Here is a 22,525-nt window from a genome sequence, read left to right as displayed (position 1 = left end):
TCTAGCAGGAAAGTGCTAGGATGCGATTCTCTTCTGGGTGCAGGAACGGGGCTTCCTGGGAGGATGCCTCCAGCCACAGCCCTGCATGCGGGCACAGCATTTTAAGGGGGTGGGGGATGTGCACCCAGAGCACCCCTGGGGTGTTCCACCTACTGATGCTGCGCTTGAGCCAGCCCTGACCTCTGCAAGGGCAGGCAGGGGGGCTGTGGGCGCCGGAAGGGTCTAGATGAAGTAAGCGGCCCGGTGCACACATAGGCTCTTCCTGCTGTTCCCCGTTGTTTGGAGTGCTCACGGTAAGAGACTTAAATTGTGTGGACGTCCAGCTCTGCCTCTGGATTTCCAGGCCCCGTGCAACCCGTCCGTTCCTCCATTCTGGCTCTCGGGGGCGTCCCTTACCCCACGCCTCGGCCTGCAATCTCCGCCTGCTCTGTCCACCAAGGGAAGGCGCTCTGCTGGTTTCCAGCGGACCCCGGCTGCTCTTCCGAGCCCCAGCCAGCATACCCCCGCATCCCAGAGACGCACCGCACTCTGGGGGTGGCGCCCCTGCTCTGGCCCCGCCCCGCACACGCCCCCAGGAGGAGCAACTGCAGGCCGGCCCCGCTCGGCCAGGAGCGGCCTCCCGGACCGCCTAGAGGTATCCGCTGGGCGCGGGGACTGGGGGCTGGGGCGGGCTCCGGTCCTGGGCGACGGCTCCCCGGGCCAGGCCGCGGCAGCACTGAGCCCTTGGCCACTTTGCTCACTGGCTGCGCATCGACAGCCCCGGATATAGTTAGCACAGGCAGAAACGAGCGAGCGAGTTTCGGCGATGCGGACGTCCCGCCCGGCCGACCACCCCCGCGCCGGCCAGCGCTCGGCAGTCCCGAGGGCGGCCGCGCGGGGGCAGCACTCGTCCGCTCGCCGGCCCCGTCCCGGCGTGCCCCGCGCTGCGGCCGCGGGGCGGGACTTCCGGTTGTGCGGCCGCCGGAAGCGTGGGGGGCGGTGGCGCTGGCTGAGGGTGAGGGCGGCAGCGCGGTCGCCGGGGACGGGGCAGGCCGTGGCGGGAGGAGCGGGGCGGGGGGCCGGGCCGTCGGCCGGTTTGGCGCCCTCCACCCGGAGTGTGCAGCTAGCGCGGCGGCTGCGGCTGTGGGTCTGCGGCGGGGTCCTCCTCTGGCTTGGCCTCCGGCCGCGGGTCCGTGCCGAGCTCCTGTGCGGCTCCTCCGCGAAGCCTCGTGAGCCCCCGGCTCTTCCCGGCTCTCCACCCCGCTTCGGCCTCCCACACTGTCGCCCTTGTAGACGCGGGGTCCCTGCCGTCGGGGGCGGCCTTCCCGGCGCCACACCGTGCCAGCTGCGTCCCCGGGACCGGCCGTGCCTGCCGCTGTGCTCCTGGGTTCAGGTTTCCCAGGGCCTGGGGCTCGTCCTTGTCCTCGGGTGCCTTCGCGATGACACCCTGCCGTGTCTGCACCCGGTGCCCGGCCGGGCCGAGGAAGACGGAGACCAGGCCCTGGGGCCCCGTTGGGGCCCATCTCTCCGCCCCCCCAGGTCACAGCCTCGGAGCGGGCAGGCCACGTCCACGTGGCTTCGGCACCTAGGGGAGCAAACTGGGTGTTTTCGGGGGTGTGGGAGGTGTCAGGTCAATGGTCCAGGGCTCCCCTGAGCGGGACCGCCGGCTTCGGTCGGGCGTCTGTCGTCCCCCACGAGCTGCACGTGTGAAGGACGGGTCCGTGAAATCCCGTGATCTGTCCCAGTGGCAGGCAGAAGTCATGGACGTAGACGCTGAAAGAGAGAAGATAGCAAAGGAGATCGCGGAGCTTGAGAGGATTTTGGATCCCACTTCCTCGGGCATCGGAGTGGGGGTCTCGGAGTCTGGTCTCACGTTGGATTCTGACGCAGGTGAGCTCTCACAGGCCACAGCTGGAACCCGTCCATCTGCCCTCCAGACGAACGGGGTGCTCGGCCGCGCTGATCTCTGCCTTGACTCCCCGAGACGGCCTGTTGGCGCTCCTCCTTAGCTGGCCGCGGACCTGCTGGCTGTGAGCGCGCTGTCTCCGGAGGCTGGCGGGCTGTCCTCAGGAGTCAGAAGGTTCCAGAGCTCAGCTTGTCCGCTGCCACCATGCTGGACAGCTGAGCGTCACCCCCACGTGCTGTCCTCGGTGCTCCCCTGGCCCTGAGGCCCCTCACCGCAGCTCTGATTGGAGGCCTGCCCACACGGTCAGAATCTACGAGAGACGGGGCCCTCAGGCCTCTCCCCGGCACCAGGTGCAGCTCTGAGGCTGTTTCTCAGGGTTTCGGACTGCACCAGGGCTGCCTTTCACCTGTAATCAGGGCCTCGGCCCTGCCCCCGCCCCCGACTGACTCCAGCACCCCCAGCACAGGGCTGGCTCCTTCGAGGCCTCCCCCTGTGGTCCTGGTGCGTCTTCCCTCTCTGGCTGACCCTGCCATCAGTTCAGGGCCTTTCCTGCCTAGTCAGTGAGTAGCGCTCAGCCACCGGCTGCTGGGGAAGGAAGGTCCAGTTTTGTCCTGAGGCCTTTCAGCCCCTCCCCCGCCTGTGGCCATCAGGAAGGACCCTGTGCCGCACTTGCTGGTCATCTCTTCAGCAGATACGGGGTCCTGTTGCCGGTCACCCACACGGCGTGCTTGTGTTCCCACAGATTCACTGCCAGAGGAGGACTCAGAGGCTGCTGCTTCCCCAGGCTCGGTAACTACTGGCCAGGGCTGTCTGTGGTGCCCGCCAAGGCAGACTCCACCCTGCCAGTGGGCCCAAGACCAAGGGGGGAGTGCTCTGCACATCTCGGTGTTTCCGTGTGTGTGTTACCTGAAGTGACATGTCTCAAAGTATTTGCCACCAGAATTAGAATTGTTCCTAGAATAACTTTTGTCCGAGGTTTGGCGTTTGTGTCTCCTGACTTTCCTAAGCTTCCTATAACGCGTGTGTGTCTGGGCACGGCGTCACACGTGGAAGGCTTTGAGCATGCTGCCTGGGTCTGGCCCCTTGTAGTCTGCTTGTTTGTGCCTCGGTTTCCAGCGTGCAGTGGGGTACTCACAGCGCAAGTCAGTCCGCGTGTGATTGCCCAGGACGGTGCCTGGCACATAGTCCCTCAGTCAGACCAGTTTTTATTGCTACTTTTTGTTTATTTTAGAATTTCATGTTAATTTGAAGAATTTTTACAATTTGTTTTTTGTTTTTTCACGAAGACAGCAGGTACAGGGTTGATTCTGATTTTTAACAGCCGGGTAGTGCCCCTGGCTTAGATTTACTATGGTTCCTCACTTGACGGTCCCGCCCACTGTTCCTGGGTTTTAGTCCTGCTGGTGCTGCAGTGGCCATCCTCACACGTGTTGGGGCTCACTGTCCTCTGCCAGTGACGAGGGCACATGAGCCCGTTCTGAGCCTTGAGTTCCATAGAAACATTTATTGTGGGAAGTGGGCAGTATTTAGCTTTTCATACTTTCCCACCCAAGATATATTTCCAGATGTTTTCTTTGTCTTAAGTTGTGGAACGTGCACATGCTGGACATAGTCCCACATCAGGGTGGTCTCCTGCTGGCCCAGGGACCGGAGCGTGAGCTCAGAGGCTCGTTGTGCCGCCCTGGGTCATGAGGGGGGGCAGCGTTTGCATGCCTCCTTCCTCACCTGCAGTTTCCCGCCTGTAACCAGGAAGAGGAGAGGTGGGGTGAGGCCAGCAATGGTGAGGATGACCCCAAGGAAAAGACCCTTCCTGAAGACCCGGAGACCTGCCTGCAGTTGAACATGGTCTACCAGGAGGTCATCCAGGAGAGGCTGGTAGAGGTCAGCCTCCTACTGGCCCAGAACCAGGAGCAGCAGGTAGGACAGGGCCTGGCCCTCAGAACCCCCATGGCCAGACACCCCAGAACAGGGCTTTGAGCTCTGTCTGTCCCCTGACTGCCCGGGTCCTGTTCACAAAGGGAGTCGCTGCTGGCTGACCCCAGATGGGCCCCTTGTATCTGCCACAGGAGGAGATCATGTGTGACCTGGCAGGATCCAAAGGCTCCAAGGTGAAGGACGGCAAGAGCCTGCCTCCGAATCTGTACATAGGGCACTTCATGAAGCCCTACTTCAAGGACAGGGTGACCGGAGTGGTGAGTAGCAGGGGCCCAGCTCTCATCAGGGAGGGCGGAGAGGGGCTCAGGCTGCATGGGAGGGAGCTCTCGGTTCCATACCTGCTGTGGGTGTTGTGAATTCCCTTGGATTGTTCGGGGTGATATTCTCCAGCCTCCTTCAAACTCTTTCTGGTTGCCAGTGGTGAAAGGGTCTCCAGCCCTGGCATGTGGCAAGCTGACCTCTGCTACACAGACGAACCCCGGGGGCATTTCCATAAGAGGTGGCACCATGGGTGGGGCAGCTTGGCAGAATCGTGGCAGCCTGGTAGCGAGGTCCTGTGGAGCCGCTGATCCCACCCCATGCTCCTCACGGCCCCCAGCCACTCACCAGGGAGTAGCTCTGGGCCCAAGTGTCTGGTGCCAGGCCTCCCACGTGGCCGAGCTGTTCGAGGAGGCCGAGGGAAAGGGCTCCAGAGTCTCAGTGAGGCCCCAGAGCGACATGCTTGGCCCGTGAGGTGAGCATACCTGGTCCTGTCCACGGTGTGACACTGCTTTGTCCGGCAGGGGCCTCCTGCCAATGAAGAGACGCGGGAGAAGGCTGCCCAGGGCATCAAGGCTTTCGAGGAGCTCCTGGTGACTAAGTGTAAGTGCCCGGGCCGGGGCCTCAGCACCACAGCCCTGCCTCTCCTCAGATGCCCTCCTGTGGCTCAGTGGGCTCCTTTGGGCCCTGACTATTGGGACTGGCCCCTCAAAGCCCTTGCCTGTCCCAGGCCATGTGGGGCCACCATCCCCACAGCTCACTGGTCTCCCTTTTCATCCCTGAACACCCAGCCCCAGGGGCCCAGCTGTGAGCTTGGGCCAGGGCATCCTGCTCGCTGGACAGAGGGCCCTGGGCCCACAGCCCGGCCCCCCTGCCAGCTCTGTGGTCCTGGCCTGGTCATGTGCCCACAGCTTCCTCACATGAAAGTAGGGGAAGGCGCTGTTGATGTCATTGTTTCTTGTCAGGGAAAAACTGGGAGAAGGCCTTGCTCCGAAGATCAGTGGTGAGCGACCGCCTGCAGCGCCTGCTCCAGCCCAAGTTACTGAAGTAAGTCTGAGCACAGCCGCGGACGTCAGCCTCCCCGGGCTGGATGCTTTGTCACAGGCACTCAGTGTGGCCGCGTCCCCCTGCTCCCAGCAGGAGAGGTGCTGATCCCTGGAACTTTTCCCCAAAGACGCAGCTGGGTTCAAGGTCGGGCATGCGAGAACTGGGCAGTCCGAGTGGCCGCATTCAGTCACGCAGCTCGGGCGCTTTCTCTGCTCTGAATGCGGACTATTCGTGAGACTTTTTATGTTGTGCTGGGGTGACACCATGTGACCAAATCACAGCACCTGGGGTTGGACCAGGGGTCCCAGGGGCTGCCCCTAGTCTCACGGCTTGATGTGTGGGTCAGGATTTTTCAGGGATGGCTTCCTCCTCCCTGGACTCCGGAAGGGGCAACTGCAGGCTTAAGTAGGCCCTGGCTTTGTCGCCAGGCTGCCCGCAGAACACCTCCCTGCGTGCCGGGTCCAAGGCAGGTAGCTGGGACGTCGAACCCGCGGTCTAAGTTACTGTCTGTGTCTTAGGCGACTGCAGTGACAGCAAAAGAGGGAGTGTCGCTGCTTCCTGTGGGCAGGAAGCTGGGCAGCCTCCTGCCTGCACAAGGCAGGCTTGGAGTCGGAGCCAGGCTCCGGTGTGTGCTCCCTGACGCGCGGCTTCATCCTGTGGGGTGATGTGCATGCCTGGGTACTCAGGGAAACTGCGCTGGCCCCAAGACGCCCACTCCTACCCCCCCCCACACCCGGAGCTCAGCCGTGACGTGGGTAACCCTGGTGTCTCTGCCTGCCTCGTAGGCTTGAGTACTTGCACCAGAAACGGAGTAGGGTAACGAGCGAGGCAGAGAAGCAGGTCCTGGAGAAGCAGAGCAGGGAGGCGGAGAGGGAAGTCCAGGATATTCGGTGAGCTGGGTCTTACAGGGAGGCTGTGGTCTGGGGAGAGGCATGGAAGGCCCGGCGTGACCCTGGCAGCCTGTCCCTGTCTCCAGGCAACTCCCAGAGGAGGCCTTGCTGGGGAACAGGCTGGACAGCCACGACTGGGAGAAGATTTCTAACGTTAACGTAAGTTGGGCAACACTGGGCTGATGGCGGCTCACGGCCGTCCTGGCAGCCGAGGGCGTGGGCTGGGATCGGCAACGTCAGATTCAGGCAGTCAGGCTGAGTCCCTGGTGGCCGCCAGACCTGCCGCGAAGCCTCTGGGCAGGCGAGTGTCAGGCCCGCCCCGCTGGGGTGAGCTGCCTTTTCAGAGATGGGTGAGTGTGAAGGTTCAGGCTTCGTGCTTGGAGCCGAACCCCCACTTCTGGGTGTGTGAGTCCTGGCAACCTGGACTGGGACCCCACTTCTCCCCGGGTGCCAAGCCGCCAGCCGTCTGCGAGCAACAGTCCCTGCAGCTTGGGTTTCTCTGTTGGTGCAGTTTGAGGGTGGCCGCAGTGCGGAGGAGATCCGGAAGTTCTGGCAGAACTGCGAGCACCCGAGCATCAACAAGCAGGAGTGGAGCGGGCAGGAGGTAGACCAGCTGAAGGCCCTTGCAGCCAAGCATGGCCATCTGCAGTGGCAGAAGATCGCTAAGGAGCTGGGGGTGAGGACCGGAGGGGCCTTGGGTGCACGGCTGGGAGGCTGGGGGGCTTGGGGTCGCCACGGGCTGGGTGTCACGGCCCAGCACTGGGAGCTAGCAGATTGCTTCATCGTGCTGCTCCTGAGGGTGTGGCCTGCAGGGAGAACAGCCTCTCCGCCCGTCTCTGGGCCAGGTCTCTGGAGGCTTCTGGCTCCTCAGCCTCCATCTGTCTCTGAGTGCTCACCCGTCTTCCACCTCCCTCTCAGGGCCTGGCTTATCTGGATCCTTCCTTATTTCCATCAAGCTCAGGAGTTGGTCCTGGTGGGTTTTGAGGGGAATGCTCTTCCCGGTTTCCTCTGGGCTTTTGTGGTGTTTTCTCGTTTCTAAGGTGAGGACCAAGAGTTTCACTCAGCCTGTCTGCACTGTGAAGGTGTTGGAAGCTCGCTCCTCTGAGAACAGCTCACTGTGAACTAGGACTCTCTGCCGCCTCTTCAGACCGTAGTTTGTGTAGGGAGGTCCTTCTTGTCTGTATGTGGTTAGGTGTCTCAGGAATCCCTGTGTTGTGCTCTGGTTTGAATTTCATTGGCCCACGGCCTGAGAGGGTGAGGAGTAAAGTCCGCGTGTTTGAACAGATCACTCCACAGACAGGCACACGATCGCAGTGAACTGACGAAACCGAAGCTGCACAGAGACCGGCATGGACCCTGGGGTGGTGGATGGTCCGTCTGTCCTGCCGAGCTCAGTCCGTGGAGCCGCTTGGCAGGAGCGCTGGGCCGGCCTCAGGCACGCTCCCCCCTTGTGTTTCTGCTGGTTGTGTTTCACGTACCGGGCCGCTGAGTAACCTGGCGCACGTACACTTAGCTTTATACGCTTGGTAAGTCGGGCTTTTAAAGTCATTTTTAGTCTCTGTTTTCTTCATTTTTTGGCTTTATTTAGGGTTTTGGTTTAGAGCAGCGTTGGTTCTCAGTAAAACCAAGAGGAAGGTGCGGAGACTCCCCTTGTGTCCTTCGCCCCCCCCAGCACCATCCCTTTCCAGAACGGTGCTTCTGTTCAACCAGGGACAGGTCTGTGCTGACCCCCGCCGCACCCAGAGCCGTGTGCACGTCAGGACTGTGCTGCTGGGGGCTGCCCTGTGTGCGCTTGGACGGCGCACGGGGACACGTGTCCGCGAGGCAGCCTCAGCAGACCAGTGCTCGGCCGCCCTGCTGTGCCTCTTCCAGGGCCGCCCGGAGCCGGGGGCCTGTCCCCACGGCTTCCCCCTCTCAGGAGCCGAGGTGCCTCCGGGCCTTTTCCTGGCCTGCCCACACGTTCCTTTTTAGCACTAAAAACCCCGTTGTCTGGGTGGACCTCGCTTTGTCCCTCCACCTGCTGCGGGCATCTTGGTCGTTTCCAGGATTTGGCAGTTGTGAAGGTGTTAACATCTGTGCCCAGGCGTTCGTGTGGATGTGAGTTTTCAGGGCCTTTGGGTAAACACCAGGGAGCGGTTGTATGCTGAGAGGATGTTTGGGTCTGTCCTGCAGAGTGGCCGCCCCGTGCTGTGCACCCCAGCCACAAGCAGGGGTCCTGCTGCCCCGCATCCTCACCAGCCTGTGGCGGCGTCCGGGCTCCAGACTTGGGCTGCTCTCACAGGCGTGTGTTGGTGTCGCGTTCGCTTCTGCATCCGTGATGACAAGCACGTGCTGCCTTAGCTCTCATCTGCGTGTCTTCTTTGGCCAAGCGTCTGTGTAGGTTTTTGGTTTATTTTTAATCATTGTTTTCTTGCTGAGTTTTATTTATTTACTTATTTATTTTAAATGTTTATTTGTCAGAGCGAGAGAGAGTGAACACAAGCAGGGGGAGTGGGAGAGGGAGAAGCAGGCTTCCCTCTGAGTAGGGAGCCCGATGCGGGACTCGATCCCAGGACCCTGGGATCAGGACCTGAGCCGAAGGCAGACAGACGCTCAGCCGACTGAGCCACCCAAGCGCCCCTTGCTGAGTTTTAAAGTCTCGTGTATTTGGAATAACAGTTTTTACCAGACACGTCTTAAGAGCGTTTTCCCTTGTTTGCGGTCTGTCTTCTCATTTTTCTGACGTCTTCCACTGAGCAAAAGGTCTCAGTCTTAGCCGAGTCCAGCTGATCCGTTCTTTCAAGGACCAGCCTTTTGGTGTTGTGTCTTAAGAGGCATCACCAAACCCAAACCTCATGGGCATGCAGACTGCGTGCGTCCAACTGTACGTGTTCTTTGTAATTCTAGGGTTTTCTTCAAGAAAAGAGAGAGTTCAAATCACATTCATTAGGTTTTGGGAAATAGTTTCCCCATAAGGGGGTGAGTGAGGGGACAGGCTTGGGCGACCACGTCTGCCGTGGAGACTGGTGGTGTATGTGCTGAGCTGGAGCCCACATGGAAGCCGAGATACAGTCACTGCGGAGCTCTCCCTGGGGTGGCGACCCCAAAGAGGCCCGTCGAGGCCCCAGGGTTAGGGCCACAGAGCAGCCCTTAGGCCGTCAGAGGCGCGAGCTCTGCAGGGAGGCTCCTCCTCCAGGCCGCTGAGCTGGCGGTGCCCGTTGAGGAGTCCAGTGTCGCTCTGGGGTCATGTGAAGGCAGCGTTACGGGCTTTTCTGGACGCGCTGTGTGTCTGTGAATGTGCACACTGGTGCCCCACGGCCTTCTGTCAGGCTGTCCGCTGTCCCTTCAGGGTCTGCTGGGGCGGCAAGGCTGTTGGTTCACAGCCCCCTGGCCGTCCCTCTGCGGGGTGCATACCCAGTAACACCCGCTTTGCTTTGGTTTGGGGCCTCGGAAGACCCACCGCAGCGCCTTCCAGTGCCTGCAGAAGTATCAGCAGCACAATAAGGCTCTGAAGCGCAAGGAGTGGACGCGGGAGGAGGACCGCCTGCTCACCCAGCTCGTCCAGGAGATGCGCATCGGCAGCCACATCCCTTACCGGAGAAGTGAGTATCCGCGTGGGCCCTGCTCCCTATGCCCCCCGCTGAGGCTCGCGAGCCCCCAGACCCAAGGCCCCTCACGGGTGGAGGCACGAGGGGCTGGAGGGGGACGTCTGGGGTCACCCAGCCCCCGCACCCCATGGCCCAGGGACCTAGTGACCAGAGCAGCTCCTTGCTGAGTGACCCAGGAAGCGCGGTGCCCATCAGGCCCCTCTGTCCCCAGTTGTCTACTACATGGAAGGGAGAGACTCCATGCAGCTCATCTATCGGTGGACCAAGAGCTTGGACCCCAGCCTGAAGAAGGGGTTCTGGGCCCCAGAGGAAGACGCGGTGAGTATACGGTCGTAGAAGCCAAGGAGAGCCGTCCTCCGGGATGTGAGCCTCGGCGCCCACCGTCCCTTTTGAAATGGACTGATGCGGGCTGGGGAGCTTACGGCTGCCTGCAGAGGCCTTACTCGTTCGCTGTCCTTTCCTGCAGAAGTTGCTTCGAGCAGTTGCCAAATACGGGGAGCAGGATTGGTTTAAAATCCGGGAAGAGGTGCCAGGTAGGAGCGATGCCCAGTGCCGAGATCGGTGAGTTGGACCCCGCTGGGTGAGGGAGGCCTTGCTGGGGTTGCTTCCGGATAGGCCGGAGGGTGGGCGAGCAGCCTGTGGCCCCGGGGGTTCTGCTGGCGGAGGTGGGGTGGCCTGGGAGCCCTGCGGAGCCGGGGTGTCTGGTCAAAGCAGGACACCTGTTCGTTTTTTTGAACCAGACTTTTGTACGGGCTCAACCTGAGGGGGCCCAGGGGGCGTTTCCCTGAACCTGTTGCTGGAGCTCCTGTTCCAGACCCCTGACGGCAAGGTCTCCGGAAGGCCGCTTTGGCGATGTTCTTTTTTCAGCCTGGGTTTTTTTTAACGGTTCATAACAACATAATTTGTGTGTCGTGCATCCTACTCCCGTGAGGGTTGCGGTTCTGGGGGGTTACTGTCGTCGGTGAGCTGTGCAGCCGCCCCCCCCAGGCAACTTCAGAACGCTGTGACCGCCCCCCAGAGAAACGCCATTTCCCAACAACAACAACTGAGGGAAGGGACGAGGGCTCGAATAGACCCTTCTCCAGAGAGCGCCCGAGACTCGGCCTGGCGTTGTCAGTCGTTGCAGAAACACGGGGAGAGCGGCCGCGGGACGCCGCCTCGCGCATCGGGACGGTGGTTTTAAGGCCGCGCGAAAGGGCAGGTGCAGCCGAGGGCGCGGAGCGTGCGTGGTGCGGGTGCCGCGGAAGAGCCGCGGCGCTGCCTTGGGCAGTTAGCCGGGGAACCGCGTGGTGCTGGCGAAGTGCCGCGGAGGAACCGGGAGCCGGGCCTCCCACGGGCACCTACGCACGCGTGGTCGTAGCCGCAGCGGTCACGGTGGCCGCACGGCAGGAGCCGACCGTGTCAGTGGAGGAAGAGGTTAGCGACAGAAGCCGTTCTCAAGCTGGGTGGACGCTAGGGTACCGCTGGGCCTTGACAACAAGACCCCGGGGCGCCTGGTTGGCGTGGTCAGTGAGCGCCCAACTCTTGATCTTGGGGCCGTGGGTTCGAGCCCCGCGTTGGGTGTAGAGAGGACTGAACAGATACGCGGACGAAGTCCTGACACACCCCCCGTGGGTTCGCCTTGGCAACGGGAGCGTCTGTGGACGGGCACGCTCGTTGCTCTTGGATGTGTGCCTGCGAGTGGGGTTTTCAGGGCATGTGATGCCGTGGTTTCCCACGGCGGCAGCCCCACCCTGTGCCCCCGTGGGAGACACCCTCACCAGCCCCCGGGAGCCCCGCCTCCGGCAGGCGTGGGGTGTAAGGTGGCGGCTCAGTGGCTTCCGTTTGCGGCTCCCTGACGGCTCCTGGCATTGAGCATCTGTGTGTTGATCGGCCCTTTGCGTGTCTTTTCTGGAGAAATCTGTTTTTGTCGTTCGCCCAGTTAAAAAGCAAGTTGTCTTTGTGTCACGGGTTTGTGTGACTTGATACGTGTTCGGCTACAAGTCCCTTATCCGAGGCCTCATCTGCTCGTCTTTCTCGATGGCGTCCTGTGAGACACATCAAGGTTTTAATTTTCACGAAGTTCAGTTATTCTGTGTTTTCTGTTCGTCCCCTGAGCTTTTGGTGCCGGGTCTCAGGAGCCCTTGCTGGCGTGGGGACAGCCGCGGGAACGGGGACAGCCTCAGGAGGGTATTCTGGTGCCCGAAACACCCCCGTGTCCTTCCCGCTTTCAGATACCTCAGACGACTGCACTTTAGCTTGAAAAAGGGACGATGGAATGCAAGTGAAGAGGGGAAGCTGCTTGAGCTGATCGAGAAGTACGGTGTTGGTGAGTCCTGGGCCTCTGCAGGCCCTGAGCCCCCAGGAGGTGCGGCTCGCGGAGACCCCAGCTGCCTCCCTGTCCCCAGCTTCTCCCCGGCTCAGTGGGCAGCAGCTTTTCCCCCTTGCGCACTGCCGAACGGTCGGGATGGCAAGTTCAGGAGCGCCGTCAGTCCACTCCTGTCCTGGAGATGGCTGCTGCTGGCCACATGCACCTGCCCAGCCCACTCTCCGGGCCCGTTTCTAGGGCAGGTTTTTTTAAAGTTGAGTCGTTCGGTGTGAGTTCACGGAGTCCACCGCTTTTCACTTAGCGTTCTGTTGTCCGTTGTGAATGTTCTTCTGTCTTCACACGTCCTGTGTTCTCCCGTTGTCGTCAATAGCCACATCCTGTCTCCCTGAGGAAGAACACGGAACTTCCTCAGCCGCCTGTCTCTTGACGGACGTTTCCGTTGTTTCTCATTTCTGCCCCCGAGCTGGAAGGAGCCAAGGGCTCGGTCGCTGTATCTGCTTATTATCTGCGGCATCTCCTTAGGAACAGACCCTGGACGTGGCGTTGCCAAGTTCAGGTGTATGCAGAATCCTGAGTGTGGCACGGAGTCACACTGCCCTGAAAACAAGGCACCAGCGTCCTCCCCCCGTGGGGTCGGGAGACAGAATAGTTTGCCGTGTTTGGTGTAGAAGCCGGGGTGTGGCAGAATCGCAGGGTCCATGTTTACATAAACGCAGATGGTTTTTTTCCTCTTGTCTGTGTGTTCTCTAGAGTCTTGCTAAAGGGCTGATTATCCGGTGAGAATCCGAAGGCCCGCTTGTCACTGAGCTTCTCCGATGTGGGGAGCAGCGTGCAGCAGAGCACGCGTTCTCACGGAACACGGTGCAGGTCTTCTGCGGGAGACTGCGCGTCTGCGAGAAGAGCCTCTCGTTCAGGTTGTAAACGTGTCATGAAAGACCGTGGGAAGCAACTTCTGCGTTGTTCTGCTTTTGTAGGTCACTGGGCAAAAATAGCTTCTGAACTACCGCATCGGACGGGCTCGCAGTGTCTGAGCAAGTGGAAGATCATGGTCAGGGTGAGGTTTTACCAAAAGTCAGTCGAAGGCCCTGTACCCCTGGGACCAGCATCACCGCCGGGTGGGGAGGGGAGGAGGGACGTCTGGCTTCTGGCCCTGGCATCTCTTCTTCCCGGAAGCCAAGGGCAGAGAGCCCTGGCCTCTCCGACAGCTGCTGTCACCTCAGAGCATTCGGGGGAGCGGGGGGTCGTGCTCCCAGCGCGCCATGTCCAAGCGTGCTTGGGGTCTCTCCCCAAAGGGCTGGCCTGCCTGCCTATTGTCCCTGGTCCATGAGCCCTGGGTGGCCCAGGCCTCCAAGTAGCCCTTCCCCACAGAAGAAGCAGAGTCGGGGGAGGAGGCGGCGGCGGCCCCTTGGCAGCGTGCGGTGGAGCTCCAGCAGCGGGGACGACAGCAGCGAGGACGGCAGCAGTGGGGACGGCAGCAGCGGGGACAGCGAGGACTCGGAGCCAGAGGAAGCGCCGGAGGCCGGGGCAGGTGGCCAGGCGCTGCCGTCAGCACAGCACACCGTGCCGGACATGGACCTGTGGGTGCCTGCCAGGCAGAGCGCCAGTGAGCTGTGCGGAGGGGGAGCCCGGGGCTGGCCAGGACACCGTGCCGCACCCCCCAGCCCTCCCAGGGCCTCCAGCGAGGCTCAGGACAGCAGAGCTGCTCGCCCCACAGCCTCGGCTCCCGCAGAGGAGGCGGGCCAGGCGCACACTCCCTCCGGGACCCACGGCACCAGTGTGAGAGGCATCGGGCACCCAGGCTCAGCGGACACGCACCTCTCGAGCTCAGAGGAGCCAGCAGACGAGGTAGGCCCCAGACCCCAGTGCACCCCACGTGGCTGCTCGGGGGTCACCCAGCTGGTGCTGAGGCACGGCGGGCCGGCCTGCGCTCGCGTCAGCTGCGTTCCTGGCTGCGGCGGGGCAGACACCCATCCTGGCTCCAGAGAACATTCGCTCTGGTCCTCAGGAGACTCGTGTCCAGAGCAGCAGCCTCTGCTTCCCCAGGTTTGCTTTATGGGCTGTGCGGGAGAGCTGCCGGGGGGGCCCGCGGACCTGGGGCCATTTCTGACCTGTTTGTCCCCGAGCGGGGGTGGGGCGGGGGCAGCAAGCAGGAGAGTGTCCCCTTGGCTTGCGGAAGTCCAGATACCTCTCCCGTGCAGGGTCCCACTGTCCCCTGGCCCTGGGTATGCCTGTCCCAGTCAGCGTCCGAGGTGTCCGGGCCCTGGCCGCCTCCCTGGCTCTGGCTATGTGCAGAGTTGCAGTGAGCAGGCTGGCCTGTCCTGGGAGAGGTCGGAGATTCTGGGGCACCTGAGGGGACAGCGGGCTGTCCAGGCAGCCGGGCAGACTGCACGCGGTGCCATCGGCTCGGGGGCTGGCCGGGGGAGCAGGGGCCCTCTGCTGGTGCCGGCTGCAGCCAAGCTGGGCAGGCGCGTGGGTGGCTAGGCCTCAGGGACCCACCTGAGACCGCCATGCTTCAGAGAGCTTCCACCCCCCCGCGTTGGGATCGGGGCGCAGGGGCGTGCGTGCTGTCTCTGAAGGCCCTGTGCCAGGGCCCCCCACGTGCCCAGCCTCACGCTGTCTTTTCGTTAGAGCGGGAGTCATCTGCTCACGGTGCCGCTGGAGAGCGTGCTGCGGGTGCTCAGGACCAACACAGCCCGCCGGCGCCAGGCGCTGGTAGGAGCCCCCCGCCACCCCCCGCCGCCACTGCCCTGTCGGCCCAGGGCCCCTCCCCAGTCCAGGGAAGGAATGGAGGATGGGGGGGGGCTATGGGCAGCCCTGGAGCCCAGCCTAGCTGGGAAGCCCAGGTGTCTTTCTTCCTTACACAGAAGGAGAAACTGAGGCAACCGTGCCCGCTCAGCCCGTCCCTGGGGGCCAGCCCCAGTGACAGCGGTGTGGCCGGGCCCCGTGTACGGCGGCTGTGGCGGGGATACGCCCTGCAGAGGAGGCTCGTTGAGCGCCAGCTTCTGGTGGCCATGAGCCCGTGGGTGGGCGACGTTGTCCTGCCCCGCACCCCCCGGAGGCCTGCCGCCGTGCACACCCGAGGTACTTGAGAGCCTCCTGTGGGGCCCGGGGGGGGAGACGCACGGCAGATGCGGGGTGATCCTGCTGGGGAGCGGGTGCACGGGGAGGGATCTCGTCTTTCTAGAAAGCATCCCCTTGGAGGGCTGTTTGGGTTTTGTGTCTTTCTTGCTTAGCACATGAGGGACAGTCTGGGAATGACCAGCCACTTGGGCCTTAGCAAGGGTCTTTTCGGGGCTCGGGTGCGCGGTGCCTGCGTGCAGGTTTCTGGAGAGCTGGTTGTGTTCTCGGGGCTGGGGGGGGGCTCCAAAGGCCAGTCAGGGCTGGCCTGCCCTCTGGGCTCCTGCCCTTCCTTCTGGCTGAGCATGGTGGCAGATGGATGTGGGGCTCTTTGGGGCCTCAGGGAGAGGGGCCTTGGTAACCGCGCATGTCTGCGCTTGTTCCCTCAGCCGATGGCATCGGGAAGCAGCTGCGAGATGCCCAGCTGGCCAGCACTCCTGCGTTCACCATTTTTATCCAGGTGAGAAGCCCCGTAGGGAGAGCTTTCCTGTTTTATGCTGGGTTTTCTTTGGGTGAAGATGGATTCGCTTCTTAAAATCTAACTTTCTGAAGTTTTAGACCCTTAGAAAGGGTCTTTTAGTGGCTTGCGACGCTTAGCAGGCCAGTCACTGTGGAAGGGACAGCCCCGTCCCTGCCACCATCAGTTAAACCCCATCCTGAGAAGGGACGGGGGTGCTGGGAGCCCCAGTGCGTAAATGGAAGCTCAGAGAAAGGAGACCCCGGCCTGGAGGGAGCTCTACTCCGATGCCCCTAGGCCCTGAGGCCAGGCGGGGGCTGAGCAAAGGGGTCATGGCCTTGAGGGGCTGTGCCGGACTCCGGACCTACCCCGAGCAGTGGTCAGAGCTGGCTCAAGTTCATCGCAGACGCCCTTGTCATCTTGGCCCTGGGCGGGGAAGGGGGACAGGCTCTTGTCATGCGTGTGCTGTGCACGTGTCACACGCGTCCCTCAGCTGTTCCAGATTGACACTGCTGGGTGCATGGAGGTCGTTCGAGAGAGGAAGGCCCAGACCCCTGCCCTGCTCCAGGCTGGCTCTCGGGACCCAGAGCCTGGGCTCCTACAGGTGAGAAGTAGGGGGTGAGCACCCGGCACAGGCTCACCCGGTTTCTGCCACCCTTTCTCCTCTTCCCGACACAGCAGGGCCGGTGCTGGGGTGGGGAGCAGCTGTCCAGCCAGAGAGTAAGAGATAGGAGGCATTCCCGGGGCCCCCTAGAGGCTGGTCCAGCCCCTGAGAGCAGCCCTGCTGGCTCTTGGGCCTCTCACGGCAACCCTTCTAGGAGGTGTTTGCCCATCTGCATGGAGCCCTGAGGGCTTCACAACATGTCGGGGTGGGAGGGGGCAGAGCTGGTACCGTGCCGCCCCTGCGTGGAGGTCTCCAAGCTCTTGGGCATCTACTGCTCTGGGCATTGGCCCTGCTGGGGTGGGATGCCAGGTGTGGGGTCCGTCAGCGAGAGGTCACGTTCCTGGGTCAAGTTACAACTGAAGGGAATGACAGAATGACCAGGTTGGCCCTGTGGTGCCATCCAGGCCCCAGAGACCCTGAGTCCTTCTGCCTGGGGAGCCAAGCTCCTGGCTCTCTCTCAAAGCCCACACAGGCCTGACTTAACTGTGATGAGCCCACCCAGTGGTGCCTGTAGGAGGATGTGGGGAGGGAGGGAGGCCGGCCCTGGTGCTGGGCATTGCTCCCACTGCAGGGGAGCAGAAGGAAGGCTTTGCAGGCGGAGAAGAGCGGGTCTGGGCCCTGGGACTTCCCTGAGGCGCACACTCTTGTTTTTCAGATGCCTCCGTCGCAGAACCCTACAGGTATTGTCTGTTCTCTTGCCTTGACTATCTAACCTAATGGGAAAAGGGTATTGGATCTCGGGTTCTGAGCAGCACAGCTGTGGCCCTGGTGATAGGTCTTGTCCGAATCCCACGGCAGTGACGGAAGCGTGGCAGGCGGGAGTGGGCAGAGGCAGCTCCTCGAGCTCCTACCTACCCCGCACATAAGCCAGCCGGGGCATCTGGGAGGGGCCTCTGCTGCTGGCTGCCACCAGCCTCCCCACACCAGCAGCATCGTGCGAGGCTCTGGGGGCCTGGGAGACCACGCGAGGAGGACGGTGGTGCCCAGTGGTCGTTGTTTTGAAGATACCGAAGGCGCGGAGCTGGTGGCCGGTACCCGGCGGGCCCTGCTGCCCTGGCTGCAGCAGGACCTCGAGGAGGTCTGGGAACATGCAGATCAGATGCCCAAGCTCCTGCTCTGCACTCCCGGCAGCCGCCCACCCTCCAGGAGGGCCCTCCGACGGGACACAGGGGAGGCCCGTCTGCAGTCCGCACGCATGGAGCTCATGCGCATCTGTGTTGTGTCTTCTCTGCAGGTCGCAGCTCCGGGAATCCGCCAGCGCGAGAAGCTGCAAAGCAGAGCACTGGCCACAAGGGGAGCAGGGGTTTACAGCCCTGCCATGCCGAGTCCAGTCCACCAGCGCCCCCGCCAGCTCCGTGTGGCCCCCGGCCCAAGCCCAAGACCGTCTCCGAGCTGCTCCGGGAGAAGCGGCTTCGGGAGGCCCGGGCCAGGAAGGCCGCCGCCCCAGGCACCGTGGCTCTCCCACCACAGCTGCTGCTGTCCTCGCCACTGATCCTCCAGCCCTGTCTACCGCAGGCCCCGCCCACCCCCGAGGCCCCGGGCCCGGCTGCCACAGACACGGCGCTCTCTGGGCCTGGGATCCCTGCAGCAGTGGGGCTGAGTACTTCAGGCAAGGACGAGAGGCCCTCCACCCTGCCAGTCTTGGACCGCACCCTGGCCTCCACAGAGGCTGCCCCTGCTGCCTCCAGAGCTCCAGTTCCCAGCCGGGTCCTTGTGAGTGGCCATCAGGGTGGCCTGGGACAGTCTCAGGCCCCTGCCGCGTCCCGGAAGCAGGGCCTGCCTGAGGCACCACTCTTTCTCCCGGCAGCCCCCAGCCCCATTCAGCTGCCTATCCAGCCCCTCAGCCTGCCACCAGCTCTGGGCACCCTCAAGGGTGGGCCTCACGTGGCGGCCAGCACGCCTCTGCCTGTCACCTGGGTGCTCACAGCCCAGGGGCTGCTCCCTGTGCCAGCCGTGGTGGGCCTTCCTGGGGCGGCAGGGACCTCTGGTCCCAAGGGACTGTCTGTGACTCTGCCGTCCTCCCTGCCTGGGATGCAGGTAGGCCAGGGCCCCAGGCCCCCTGGGCTGAGCCACCACCCCGGGCAGCCCCCGGCCAACATGGACACAGACTCAGGTTCTCTCTCCAGGACAGAGCTCTCGACCCTTCCGATGCTTTGCCAATCCCAAAGTTCTGTGGAAGTGGGCAGTGACGTGGCCCGTGCCCCTGGGGGACCTTCTTTCCCTGGAGAGGCACAAGTGGTCAGGGAAATAGCTGTGCCCAGGATACCCTCCCAGGCCACACTTCTGGCTGACCATCCTGCGGCAAAACCCTCGTGGTCCAGCCAACCCCCTCTGCAAGCTGGCACTAGCCCTGGGAGTGGCCCAGGAGGGACACTGGGGTCCCCAGGGCCAGGGGGACTCACGGGACCTCTGGGCCTAGAGAGGCCACCCCCACCCCGGCCTGGGCCTGAGAGGGGTGCCCTGGACCTGGACCTCCTGTCCCAGGAGAGTGAGGCAGCTGTGCGGGATTGGCTGAGGGGACAGCAGGGGGTGTGCGTGCCCCCGCTAGGGAGCAGGCTGCCCTACCAGCCCCCAGCCTTGTGCAGCCTGCGGGCCCTGTCTGGACTCTTGCTCCACAAGAAGGCCTTGGAGCGGAGAGCCACCTCCCTCGTGCCCAGTGGGGCAGCCGGAGGCCTGCAGGCCTCGCTGGGACAGGTGCGGAGGCAGCTCCAGGACAGCCCGGCCTACCTGCTGCTGAGGGCGCGGTTCCTGGCAGCCTTTGCCCTCCCCGCACTCCTGGCCACCCTGTCTCCCCATGGCGTCCCCACCACCCTGTCGGTGGCCACAAGGGCCGAGCCGGAGAGCGAGGATGACCTGGGGGAGTTGGAGCTCACTGATGGCTGCTCCCCAAGTGGTCCTCGGGCGGGGCCGGCAGCCACCATCCCCATTCAGGTAGGCGGCCGTGGGCACAGAGCCCCCCCCCCCCCCGCTCCCCCGTGGCCGTCTGCAGCGCCCCCACCCAGTTGGGGGTGGGAGTTTGGCCAGCAGGGCTGGCCCACTGGTTGCTGGGGAGGAGAAAGCTGGCTCCAGGCCTGTTCAGTCTGTGCGGATGTGGCCCCCCCTTGAGGCCAGTGTGGAAAACAGGAAGGAACCGCTACACTCACGAAGCCCCTTGGCCCCTCTTGGGGCTGCCGCCCCCACTACAAAGCCTTGCCTGGGGGAGCGGGTGACCTCGGGCCTGTGCTCCCCGCGCACACACGGACTCCTGTATTGGGGTGCTAGCTCCATAGAGGTGGGCCTGCTCTTGGTCCTGTGCATCTGGGGACACTGAGGTCCTTCTAGCTGTCACCTCGGGCACCGTGTACCCCAGAAGAGCTTTCTGAGCCGTGGAGGCAAACCTCTTTCCTTATTCCCTAGCCAGAAGCCTGATACAAACACGCAGGAAGGTGTCCCTATGTCCTCTGTGGCTGCGTGTGCCCACGGGGCTCCCAGCACGTGTCCTCTGACCCTGTTCCTGGGGCCAGCAGGACAGCCGGGCCACCTCATTGTGTGTCACGTCAGGGAGGTTGTGGGGTCTCCTGCAGGGGGTGGCCCTTCCCCGGCTGGGGCTTTGCGGAGGCAGGGTGTGTGGCTGGTGAGGGGGGAGGGCCTCCTGTCCCCTGGCCTGCGTGCAGGCTCTCCACGGTCATCCACCTACATTCCTCGGCACCGCCCTGCCAGCCTGGCTGGGAGAACCGGGACACGGGAGGCTGGCTCTGTGGTGTCACCAAGGGGATTGGAATCCCCACGTGGGATGGGGGGCTGGTGGGAAGCCAGAGCCCGCGTGTGGCCGTGTCTCTCTCGCAGGAGCCTCAGTCCCGTCTGCAAACCGCAGTGTCTGCGGCGACAGGTCTGGGAGCTGCACGTCCCTGGCACTGCAGCTTCCTCCCTGGTGTGACTCCTCACGGCCCCCACTTTCCCTGCCTGTTCTGCTAGGGAGTCACTCTTGTCCTCCGCCTGGGTTTTTTTTTTTTCAGGGAGCCCCAGACACTGGGCAGGGTTCTGACTCTTCCTGCCTGGATGGTTCTGACAACCTTGATGTGCTGAAAACCCGGCATGCCTGGCACGCCCGGAAGAGGCGGCGGCTGGTGTGAGCGCAGGGTAAGCGTGGGCCTTCCCCGTGGCTCTGCTCTGGGCATGTAGGAGCCACAGCTGTCCAGATGCAGGGCAGGCTGGCCCTTAGCAGCTGGCATCAAGTGTGATGGTGTTAGGTGGGGTGTGGGTATATGCAGGCCTCTGGGGGCAGGCCCAGGGTTGTGGAGGCCCCCGGGGGAAGGGCCATCTAATCCCCCTCACCCGCTGGCTTCCACACCCCAGGCTCTGGTGCTTCCTTCTTGCTAGCACACATGTGCCTCAGGGCCTTTGCACTGCTGGGCCCTCTGCCTAGCTTCCTCCTCCTCTGTCTGTAAGGCTCATTCCCTTTGTCCGATCACATCTCTGCTCAGTGATCACCTCCTCAGAGATGCGGTCTGTGACTCTTCTCCTGAGGCAGCAACATTGTCCCAGCGTCCATTTTTCTTGATGGCACTCTGCTCTCTACACCTGACACGGTCTATATGTGTATTTGTCATTTCTGCCATAACGTGTGCCCTTACGGGGAGTCATTGCTGCTGCGGCCCCAGTGTGCGGACAACAGGCACCAAGTAGGCCCTCAGCACGGATTAGTTGAGTTCATGGGGTGGAGAACCCATGGGGAGGAAGGACTCTGTCCAGGTCCGCAGGTCCCCAGAGACAGGAGCCAGCTCCCCTGAGCACGGTGGGGGCCGTGCCCTGAGAGGTCCTGGCTCCTGCAGTAGGGCAGAGGGGTCCACAGAGGGGATGCCGACGGCGGGGGGGTCCCTTGGAAGCCCACCCAGGCCCCAGGGTCTGCCCTCAGCACGGCCCCTGTGTGGACTGCAGGTGGGCAGCCAACCTGCTTCTGTGCCCTCAAAGGGGGCATGGTGCCAGCTTTGGTTCCTGCCCTGCAGCACCGTCCATGGGGTCTGGCTGGGAGTCTGGGTGTCCCCACCATCAGGGCATCTTTGCATTCCAGGAGGCAGGAGCCGTGCTGGACCCTGGTGAGCCCACCTGCCTGGAGAGCCCCTCACCGACCCTTCCAGAGAAAGCCAAAGCAGCTGGAGATTGGGGAGGCCCCGCTAGCAGGGACCGTGAGGCCAGAGGGGCTTGGCTGGTCCTCAGGCACAAATTGGGATGTTTGAAGGAATAAAGGAATGGCTTATTTTTTTTATTAAAAAGCAAGCCGCCAGGCTCTTGTGATGTTGCCCCGAGAGACCGGGCAGTGTGCAGAGGGTTGGGGCCTCCTCTGGCCGTGTCGGGAGCCGGCGGGCTGGGCCCTGAGATCCGAGGAGCCCCCTGAACCCCAGGCCTCAGTGTTGGATGTGGGGTCCCCTTTCCACAAGACGTGCTTGTGGCCCAGACCGAGGGGCCTGCCGCGAGCTCCCAGGTGGCCGCTGGTCTTGGTGCGGCCACAGGGACTGGGGCGGACCTGCCTCGCTGCCTTCTGACCACACGGCCGACCCAGGTGGGCGCCTGGAACCAGCGGCAGTCAAGCTACCGACAAGTCGTGCAGCGGCCCCAGGCCAGGCAGCCTTCCTCCTGAGCGGCCGCTGCTTGGCAGGAGGCCAGGCCCCAGCACCCTCCACAGCCCTGCCTGAGGGACGCTCAGCCTTGGCTTTGGGGGGCAGCCTTTTGAGGCACTTGGTTCTAGAGGCTTTGTTCTGTGTTCTCCGCCTGTGACCCTCCCCCGGGTGCCACACCCGCTGGGACTGACCCACCACCACACAGCCCCATGAACGTGCTTTCACTTTTCAGTTTGTGCCCAGTGCTTTCTTGGCTCGTTTCTACTTTTCCTGGGGGTTTCTTTGGACCTGTGGTTATTTAGAGGTTTCTGTTTAATTTTCAAATGTCTAAGGATTTTCCAGTTCTTTTTGTTACTGGTTTCTAGTTTCTGATATGGAGAACATGATGTTTCTGTCGTTGAATCTTTACAAACCCCACCGTGAGGTAGACACCTTTTATTAGCTTCGTTTTGCAAAACGGGGGGACACCGGTGGTCACAGCTCCAGGCCCAAGACTGGCTGCTTCTAGAGGCGTGATGTCGGCCTCTGTCCTCCCAGAGACCTGCGGGGGGTGGGGGGGCAGGCTGCCCACCGCCCCATGACTCAGACGCGCTGGACGCAGAGCCCAGGGACTGAGGGTGGAGAGCCCACAGGCAGGGGGCCGGTCAGGCGAGCGGCAGCTGCCTCGGGAAGGTGGAGCCAGGAGCCCTGGTCAGGACCCGCGCTGCCTGTCCGGCCTCTCCCTAGCTGCGGCCTCAGCCTGGCAGCAGGCGTCTCCGGCCGACCGGCACAGCTGCCCCA

General features: G+C 62.9%; 1 protein-coding gene across 3 annotated transcripts; it reads left to right on the top strand.

Moving 5' to 3' along the window:
• Positions 1–617: 617 nt before the first annotated feature.
• SNAPC4 (small nuclear RNA activating complex polypeptide 4) lies at positions 618–21,404 on the top strand. Of its 3 annotated transcripts, none has more exons than XM_078062015.1 (24): positions 618–634; positions 1,725–1,869; positions 2,628–2,674; positions 3,635–3,802; positions 3,952–4,077; positions 4,603–4,681; positions 5,044–5,125; positions 5,911–6,015; positions 6,102–6,174; positions 6,527–6,691; positions 9,449–9,596; positions 9,814–9,920; positions 10,069–10,163; positions 11,816–11,910; positions 12,885–12,964; positions 13,279–13,755; positions 14,539–14,622; positions 14,775–14,991; positions 15,417–15,487; positions 15,978–16,088; positions 16,804–16,828; positions 17,383–19,079; positions 20,144–20,267; positions 21,199–21,404. In XM_078062015.1, the coding sequence occupies exons 2-23, from the start codon at positions 1,740–1,742 to the stop codon at positions 20,258–20,260; spliced, it is 4,299 nt and encodes a 1,432-aa protein (XP_077918141.1). In that variant the 5' UTR covers positions 618–634; positions 1,725–1,739; the 3' UTR covers positions 20,261–20,267; positions 21,199–21,404. The 3 variants fall into 3 exon arrangements, with proteins under 3 accessions (XP_077918141.1, XP_035951139.1, XP_035951133.1); XM_036095246.2 differs by lacking the exon at positions 618–634 and adding an exon at positions 960–994; XM_036095240.2 differs by lacking the exon at positions 618–634 and having other exon boundaries at positions 1,033–1,869.
• The last annotated feature ends 1,121 nt before the right edge of the window (positions 21,405–22,525 follow it).

This window comes from Halichoerus grypus, chromosome 14, assembly GCF_964656455.1.
Source record: "Halichoerus grypus chromosome 14, mHalGry1.hap1.1, whole genome shotgun sequence".
Lineage (NCBI taxonomy): Eukaryota > Metazoa > Chordata > Mammalia > Carnivora > Phocidae > Halichoerus > Halichoerus grypus.
This window is presented reverse-complemented; position numbering and strand designations above follow the sequence as displayed.

Excerpts from the sequence above, each read along its gene's own strand:
- SNAPC4 (XM_036095240.2), top strand. The coding sequence starts at position 1,614 with ATGGTCCAGGGCTCCCCTGAGCGGGACCGCCGGCTTCGGTCGGGCGTC. Across the intron at positions 10,164-11,815 it reads GATGCCCAGTGCCGAGATCG|ATACCTCAGACGACTGCACT; the intron begins GTGAGTTGGACC and ends TCCCGCTTTCAG. Across the intron at positions 14,992-15,416 it reads TGCCGCCGTGCACACCCGAG|CCGATGGCATCGGGAAGCAG; the intron begins GTACTTGAGAGC and ends TTGTTCCCTCAG.